Consider the following 9,365-nt stretch of genomic DNA (forward strand, 5'->3'; position numbering starts at 1 on the left):
AGCGCTATCACCGAAACACCTAATCAGTTTCCAAGCTTGCTTCGTCCTTTCCATATTCCACCCCGGTGGAATTAATAGCTGGCGGAGATATGGAAGGACGCGATGGGCAGCCAGGGTCGCCAGGCGGCGGAAACCGGTGTCGCTCCGTTGATTTCAGAGTAGTTAAACTGATGTACACCAGCTGAGAATGTAAGCAGAGGAGTCTGTAACTGACAGCTTCAAGAGTTGGAGGAGCAGAGGGCAGGTTGTGGGCACAGACCACCTGGATGGAGGCATCATGAAAAATCCCTAGCGCACAACCCTTCCCGCCCCCGCCGACACCTCTAATTCCCATAGCTCATCTTAATGGGGGGGGGGGGGGGGGAGATTCAGACAAGCCAAAATCGTTTACCAGCCCAAGAAACTATTCTCTTACAACGAGCGAACCTAGGACCCGTGGCGTTTCCATCCGCCCATTTACCTGAGACACCCTATTTCCTAAACATCATAATCAGCCCCAGACTCTTCTCTTTTAATGTGCGATTAAGGGTCAGCCTCTGGGGGGTTCCTATCTGGGGTTTCCTGAATATTTTTCTCTCTCCTTATTTTGAATAATCGCTTCTGTTGCCCGAAAAGGGCTCAGCCGACAGAGCAGCATCCGAATTTGTGAGCGCTCTGTGTAGATAGTACCACGAGGTGCGGATTGAACGCGGAAATATTCCAGTTAGCATTTCCGAAATTGTTAGACACAGACCGCAGAGAGGGCCGGTCTGCTTTCGACAGACTGTGGGCCCGAGCCTGCAGTATCAGCCCCGAAATTTAAGACAAAACAAATAGCATCGTGTGTAAAGTATCATCGTGTTACCAGCAACTGATTTATTTATTTATTTATTTGCAAAAAAACTTCCCCTTGCCGCACAGTGTTAAAATCGTGCTGGTAAATTCGAGGACTCGAACACGCGGTTAGGACTCACTGAATGCACCCTCCAGGTTGTAAAGAATGGGTGATTCGCTCCATTTCCGGAGGCAATTGTTACGTAACTCTGGTTTTGTGACGTCTAGCTTTCGAACATTCCAGTGTGCTGTATCTGTGGGTAACTTCGCGGCAGCTTCGAGGGACCCGTTTGTATCGTTTGGTTCACGCTGTTTCACGGCCGATTTCTCTTGCTCGGCACTTCTCATATTAAATGTACAGAGCAAGAGAGAAAACCTGTTATCGAGAGAACTTTCTTTGACGCAAATGTTAATGTGAATATTTTCATACTGAATGAATAATGTATTTTCAGTATATTTTACATGGTTTCGATTTTTTGGTCTTAATCTTTATCGGATACAAGGAAAAATACCATCCAGTTAAAAACTTTTAAACCGCTTAATTTCTCCTTAGAGGAAGTATGGTGTGTGGTTACGTCTCTAGTTAAAACGTAGCTATTTAAATATATAAATATAGGGGCAAACAGTGACATTGTTCCAGGGTGTTGCTCAGAGTAATTTAAGATCCAATTCGGTCTATAGTTTTAGCATTTTCTTATGGACCCGATCTTTTATACTCCATTGAAGTTGATGGGGAATCGGACATTATATGAAACTTAGGCAACACACAATAATATGGCATAGAGGAAATTAGTGTTGGTTTTCTGTAGGCAGTCCAGATAACGATTTGCTTATTACTAAACCAAACAATTTATAATACGCATTTTGTGCCGTTTAGGGAGAATCATCGGCTTCGAAAGCTTGTATATTTTAAATTATTTGGTGGCCTTTTAAAAAGTAACACGATAGCTCGGCTATCCACTTTCACATATTACCACACCCACATCAAGAAACTCTGTTTCGCCTCTAATTTAAGTGAAAACAGCATTTAACATATTTACTGTGCAGACGTATCACTTTTTACTTGCTAACAGCAGTCGTACGAAAAGCAATCAGTGAACTATATATAAAAGCAATGCGTGAAATATACTAAGTATGGACCAAGATGAGGGAAGTTGGGCTGAGTAAAGATTGTGCCCCCTAGATCCGCGCTACTCTGCGGGTGAGAATTTACTTGTGAAAATGAATACAGTATCACAAATGGAAGAAATAAAGCGACAAGAATACAGTATGTCTCTGGAACAGAGTTGTGTATCTTCTGTTTCGTTTTGATCTGTCAATTAACTTGTATTTGAAAAGCTAACAGGAAAACTGCTTCTACTAAGACACAAACACATTACCTTACTGAAAGTAACTGCTCATAAAATACTTTATTGAAATAAAGTAAATATCTTGCATTAACTGATCATAAAATGCAGTTTTCGGATAACTTGGGGCACCACAGGATTGTAGACAGCAAGTAAGGCTTAAGATAACAGTAACAATCTCCTCCTGACCCTTTCAGGTTGTCATACAAAATACAACAATCTTCCATCTCAGAGCTCCCAAGCCGATACAGAGAAAGAGAAACGGGTGTGTTTTTCCTTATGTACATGGGGGTGGGGGGTGGGGGGAAGAAAAAGAGAGGGAAAGGAATCAACCAAATATTAAATACAACGGAAATCAAATGGTAATAATAATCCACTAACCATTTTGTCACCCATCTTCTTCCACCTTGCATCTTCTTGTGGAACAGAACGCTGCATGGGCCTTGTCTAGTTATCCTGCTCCTCATTCCACATTGTGGAAACTAGGTTTTAAAATAGAAGGGAGTGCATGAGGCCTAACAAATGTATGGCACACAAGTCTAAGGATCAGTCCAACTGCTGCGGATAGTGTGTTTCTCATAGTTAATCCAGTCTTTTAAATGTTCAGGTCTTGTTAGCGAAGGCACTTGATCGACGCTGCTTTGTAAGTCTTTGTGCTGTCTGCCACGCTAACGAGGCATCCTTGATTTTTTTTTCTTTTTCCTTTTTTATTCCTCCTGGTTGACTTCACATGGCGAGTTTAGGCTTTCCGCCTGTTTCTCTGCTTCCTTGGCTCGCTCCTGCTCCGTAAGTTGCTCGCTGGTTGGGATGGAGTTTTTCTTCGGGCGGCCTTTAGGTTTGGTAGGGGATTCAAGGCCCCCACCTTGTAATACCTGGAAAACCAAAGGATATTCCAGAATAAAACCACGCTTAAAGGTGCCTGATACAAGGGCTTTGTCCTATTGTGAAAGCTATAGGCTGGCCGATATTACACTAAAAATTATAACGAGAATCAAAACTATATTCTATGTCTCCAGTATTTCAACACCAGGTCTGGGAGGCAGCCAACTAGAACAGCTTACAGCTGGCTTGAATCATGACCTGGGTTGCATTTACTGCTTTTAACAGATCTTTACCTCTATAGATCACCTCCCTCACTTGGTCCTGAATATCCTGGCCGGGGTGGGGGGGAGGGGAGAGGACATATCCTCAAACCCCCGGAGCAGACTTGGCTATTGGTTTCTTTCCCTGTCTTCCTGCGCTCCTCAATGTTGTGCCTTTGTGCAGTTGCATTTTTACAAGCTCTTCTGCTGTTCATGATAGATACCCCCTTCTGCCATAGCCAGCCGGGCTGGGTTTGCAGGCCTTTGTCACCAACAACGTAGAAAAGGGAGAGAATCTATATCCGAACAATGAGCAAATCAGGGAACACAAAGAGAGATGTTAGATTCGAAGAGCGAATAATCTAAACCCCTTTTCCTCTTCCGGCAAGTGCCTAACGTTCCCTGATGCAACCAGCTATCGGCCAGCAACCAACGTCTACCTGGGGTGGGGGGAGACCCGAGGCTTTACAGACAGACAAGTAAAGACACTTACTATTTTCTTCCATTTCATTCGCCTATTTTGATACCACGTTTTCACCTGAAGTTGACTGAGACCCAGGGACTCTGCCAGGTCTATTCTGCAAGGCGAGAGAAGACACACGTACTGCATCAGAAAACCACCCACTTGCCAGTCAAAACCCCACTGCTCAGATAAATCCCATACATCGCTCCGCTCCCCTCCCCCCTTGGTCCGTATTGTTCCTTAAGGAAGGATTGGGACTAGTCGGGCGTTCCCAGCCCTCTTTCCCCATCCCCACCAAGCTTCTGTTCAGCAGGTATCTGAAGTGGGAAGGGGGGTGATCTGTGGGCTGGGGCCAGGACCGCTTAGTCCCCCTGGTGCCCAGCCCCGGAGTCTGGGGGCAGGTAACCCAGCCTGACTGGCCCCGTGCGCTGCCCTGAGACTGCAGGGCAGAACTGGTCTTATGGTTGGGAACCCTCTACCCCTCACCCACTCCCGGCAGCGGCTCCTGCCCCCCCCTCACCTGTCCGGCGTGGAGAGGTATTTCTGTTTCTCGAAGCGCTTCTCCAGCCCCATCAGCTGCAGCTCGGTGAACACCGTGCGGCTCCGGCGCCCTTTCTTGGCTTTGCTGCCCTGCTCCGGGGGTCCCGGCTCCAGTTTCCCCCGGAGGTGCAGCTCCAGCGGGAGGTGAGGGGATCCCGAGCCGCCCTGCAGCCCCGAACCTGCAGCCAGCAGGGCCGAACCCAGGCCGGAGCAGCCCAGGGGGGCCAGGGGAAATTTGAACACCGCCGCCTGCTCCGCCTTCAGCACCGCTGTGGAGAGAAAGACACGGTGAGAGCAGGCAGGAGCCCTTGGCACGTATCTAGCGCTGGCTCAGCTTCCCCAGATCGCCGCATGGCTGTCGGCGGTTTCAGATACGCCGTGCCCATGTCCCAAGCCACCCCAGCCAGCCCCTACGACAGCTGAGAGGCCCCGGGCACCGCCTGGGAAAAAAGGAATAACAGGGTCGGGGGGGAAATGAAGGAAATGTGGAGTCCCGCGGGGAAAGCGGGACGGAGTTCAGTGGGGGGAAATGGGTTACTTGCTGAGCTCTGTGTGTGGATCCAAAGACACGAATAGGACAAGCATTTAACATCACCATCCAGCGCTTTTTTTAATTTCATTTTTCAAACGAGTCTAACCTATTCAGTGAGGGGGGGGAATCAAGTTGGGAATACTTTATACGTCAAAGCGATCAGACTGTCAGGTTTTCTTAACTTCAGCGTTGTATTTCTGTCTCTTTTAAACATTTCCAGTAAAGAAACAACATGAACGTTATTGTTCGGGGGCGGGGGGGGGGGGATAAGTAAAATGCAGCACAACTAAGGAAAGGGGGAAAGATTAAAATATTTCCAATTAGGAGAATGAAATGTTCACAGGTCTCTTAAACCAAAGTCTATTTTTTTTAAAAAGGTAGCCAATATTCTTCAGCCTAGATCTGTATATTTCTTAATGTTTGATTCCCCCCCCCCCGTTCAGTAAATATCTTGCTGTAATATAAAAATCCCAGATCCAAATATGATCAAATTGTTATTATGTAAATGTATTTTCAAATTTAAGATAGCCGTTGATAATTAATAGTTTGGGATTTACAAGTGGGCATAACTTAAAATAATTTAAAAGCACTAGTATGTAATAGGACCTAATAAAGGTCTTAGTTCTTGGCCATAGAATAAATAATCAAGATAATAGAATAAGATAGCGTACATGGACTGGAGGTTATAGCACTGGCACTGATATATATATATATATATATATATAGGCCAAAGTCCCCGTATAGTTATATAATATTTTCGTTCTTTGCGTTTTCATTCATTCTAATAAAATATTAATTTTAATAACCATCCAGAATACTGGCACATTTTGCATGTAAAGCAATATGCTATAGAACAAAACAGAAAGGGTTTATTCTAATTTAAATTCACAAACAAACCCATCGTGAAATGTATTACTGAATCACAATCAAAACATTCAGGTCTAACCTTTCTCGATCCAAAATATTGTAGTAATGCCTAACAAGTTATTTTTGAACTGGCGATACTTCTTCTCTGAACCACGTATTTAGTTTCAACTCTCTTATTTGAAGTATAAAATCAAATTGACAAATGACCTCCTGGAAGTTTAGTTTGCTAATAGCAGGCTAAGAAACTATATAAACTTACAGTTCAAGCATCCCTCCCCGGAGCCCCCCACATGCCCCGCACAAGTAGGAAGTCCTTTCCCTATTAATCTTGCGGAGGAAACAGCAAAAGACCTGGCTCAACGCATATGCAGAATTAGCTTGGAAATAATGAATAATTCATTCAGTATATTACAAAGCTTTGATGGGGGAGGAACTAAAAGGACAGTACGCTGCACTCGCTAGAGCGATTTAAATTAAAACACAAACCGATGATCTTGAACGGCCTCAGACAGCAAGGAAACTACAGGGACAATCAGGAAAAAATGTTTCTAAAAGGCTTTTCCAACTCCCTCTCCCGGGCCTAAATATAAATTGTGTGGCAGAAGCACGAACTTTTATTACCCCAATTTAGGATCCGCCCCTGCTCCTCCTGAAGTCAATGGGAGTTTTGCCATAATAATTTATAAACCTCGTTATACGTGGTTTAATATTTTAAAGGAGCATTTGAGTTCGGCCGGTCTGTAAAAAACATTCCCTCCATAGAAAGAACAGGAGGACTTGTGGCACCTTAGAGACGAACAAATTTATATGAGCATAAGCTTTCCTGAGCTACAGCTTCATCGTATGCAACGATCCCTCCATAGAGCAATTGTTGCTCTGATTCTTTATGCAAACAGACTGTGTTATGGGAAACAATAAACTGTGTTCTTTGTATTTGATTCTTTTTTCTATGATAAAGAAAGATTTGGTTATACATAAAGGTAGCTTTGGAAAGAACAATTTTCAAATGGACAGTTTTCAAATTCAGAAGCCATAAATGGTTTGCTTATTGTGCCTGTAATATATTAGTAATATATTACATATGTCCAGATATATATGTTACAGTCTATATATTACACTATATGTGCACACCCATATGAGTAATGTTCTATGTAGTCCATTACTAAATACAAATAAAAGTTCTATATTTGTCAGTCTACAACGTTCTATATTTGCCTCCTTCCATACAATACAATCATAATATCACTATTTAGGGTCCAATCCCTTACTCTGTACACAAACACAACTTTCCTTATCTTGGAGGGGTGTTTTCTCTAAATAGGATGGGACCCATAATACAGCTTTCATAAGGCCCAAGCTTTTAGGCCTATGTTGAATTTAAATCCAGTCAAGGCCTTCAGTGTCAGAAGGCAAAGAGCCTGTCTGAAATGCTTACAAACCGCTTACTCACATTAATAACCCAATCGTTTATTTTAATGTGTAGTGAATGATATGAGTTTCCTTCTGAAAATAACCTTGACAAGTAAAGTGAAAAAAATTGGTGCAATTCTTCGGGGGGAAAAGATTAGAAATGCCACATACTATTTTGAAAGTTTTTGTTTTGTTTTCCTGGTGTAATTACAATGTATCGTTTACCAGACTAAGATTTCGCCCTGCAGAAGGGAAAAAAAGTTTTTCCCAACTGAAAGCAAGCAAATCGAATGCGAAGGAAACAGGCTGTTCCCTTTGATGAGCCTAATAAAAATCAGTTATAGGAGAAAAATGCAGCTCAAACACTTGGGAGAAAGGGAAAGAACATAGTTTGTTTCATGCCAGTTATGTATAGGCTGTTTAGATGTGTGAGAAACCGGCTTCTCTTAAAATCCTGTTTGGAAAAAACTATCTTGTTATTTTGAATCTTCCTTTCTGGGTGTGTATGAGATATTTGCTTGACTGTGGCCTAAACTTCTGGCATGAAACCACATGAAATGGGATCGTCCTAGTGGCATATAAATACAGATCCGTTTGTGTCTTAGATGTGAAGGGATCTATCCACCGAACTCGGCCGCTGAACGGATCCCTGAATACAGAGAGCTGCTTCGTGTTTCCACCCTGACCCCAGCTCCTCCGTGCAGTCGCCCTTTGCCATCAGGCTCGCTGACAAACAAGGGAAGAGAGGTCTAAGCCTGTTACCATCTGGGACGACCCCTGCCATCCCCGGGACCTGCCCTGCGCCGGGAGCCCAGCTGGTTCCCCGGGGAGGGAGCTAAGGCACGGGACTGTCACTCTGGGCAGAGCGCGCCCCTGTCCTCCCCCTGCACCTAGTCTGGCAGCCGCTGCCGGGCGGATGCAGACAGAGGCTGCTCCCCGGCCTGTGGGGGGGCAAGCGAGGCCGCGGGACGTACCTAGGTGGTTGTGGTAGGGTCGGGCTGAGAGCAGCGCTTGCACCCCGAACTTGAGGAGCTCTCCGGCCGGCGCCGAGACCTTGGAGTCGGGGTGATCCGTCAGGATTTCCTCGATCATAAAACTCCGGTAGCGATGCGAGCGGTGGTCAGGAAAGGCTTCCGCTGGGAAATAATGCGCGGCTCCCAGGTCCAGGGGATGCTGCATCCTTCCCGCTGCGTGCGAGGCCCCAGGCCAGACCCCAGGGACGCCCCCAGCCCTTTTCCTCCGGGAGGCGCCGGCTCTCTGCGCCGCCGGCTGCACAGATCCTGCCGGGCTCGCCCTAGAGCAGCCCTCCGCCTGGTGCCTCTGGAAGGGCGCCCAGGGACCTCGGGCAGGCTTTGTCCATTCTCCCTCCTGGGGTTTGGCTGCCCAAGCGCGCAGCTGCCCCGCAGCCCTGGTAGCCTTTCCCCTTCGGAGGGGCTCGAGGGGCTAGCGCTCGGCGTGTGCTTGCCCCGACCACCCCCCCTCTTCCTTCCCCACGGCACCGAGTGGCTGAAGATCTCCTTAAGGAGTGAGCCCAAGCTGGAAAAGTTACAACCTCATGCTGCACGAGGCACGTCATAGGAGAGCTCTTTCTCCGCCCCAGGACTGAAGACAGCAGCCTATTATATTCCTGACCTGAGTCTGGGACTGTAGGAGCTGGACTGGGGTGTGTTGGGGGGGGGGGAGAGGGGGAAAAAGGGGGCGCTTAGTACCTGGAACAGAAAGGTTAGGGAAGAGCGTCTATCCTGTGCCGTTTAAAGCAAATGAGCCTTTATATTTTCATAGGCACCCAAACCAGCGATGACCGATTTGAAGCTAAAGATACTTTACAGCAAGTATGCACCTCCAGCCCGCTCCGAACAAGAAGAGGAATGTGCCCGTGGTTTAGAAATGCTGGAGCTGCATTTACCCTCTCGGATGTGCAACGTCCTATTGGTTTTAAATGTAGTCTAAGGACGTTTTCCAAACGCAAAGCCAGCTCTCCTTCGTAGCTCATCTCCCCATCCAGTTTTGCAGGTCAGGCACACGTCAAAGAGCCTGTCAAATATTGTGCATTCCATGAAAAAAAACCTAGGTTCACGGTGTACAATTTAACACGCGAATCGCCTTGCACAGTATTTGGCGTTCCCCGCTTCCATTCTCGGAATGTCCCAGCCCCACAACCTACGGGCCGCGTCCTGCTCGCCTTTAACTCCCGCAAATATCCCGTTTGGCCCTACCCAAAGCATGGGGAAGGGAACAAGCTTTTGCTGCAAGCGGCAAGTCATTTACTTTCTCCTCTCCGATGCCAAGTCTGGAGAAGGAAAACACACTGA

General features: G+C 46.2%; 1 protein-coding gene across 1 annotated transcript; it reads right to left on the reverse strand.

Annotated features, from left to right (window-relative positions):
• Window positions 1–2,253: 2,253 nt before the first annotated feature.
• Window positions 2,254–8,564, reverse strand: BARX1 (BARX homeobox 1). Its single transcript, XM_048858473.2, has 4 exons — window positions 8,028–8,564; window positions 4,225–4,513; window positions 3,735–3,819; window positions 2,254–3,031 (listed from the first exon to the last, which is right to left on the reverse strand). Exons 1-4 carry the CDS (start codon window positions 8,230–8,232, stop codon window positions 2,867–2,869), a joined length of 744 nt encoding a protein of 247 aa, XP_048714430.1. The 5' UTR covers window positions 8,233–8,564; the 3' UTR covers window positions 2,254–2,866.
• Window positions 8,565–9,365: the final 801 nt, after the last annotated feature.

Source organism: Caretta caretta, chromosome 7, assembly GCF_965140235.1.
Source record: "Caretta caretta isolate rCarCar2 chromosome 7, rCarCar1.hap1, whole genome shotgun sequence".
Classification (NCBI taxonomy): domain Eukaryota; kingdom Metazoa; phylum Chordata; order Testudines; family Cheloniidae; genus Caretta; species Caretta caretta.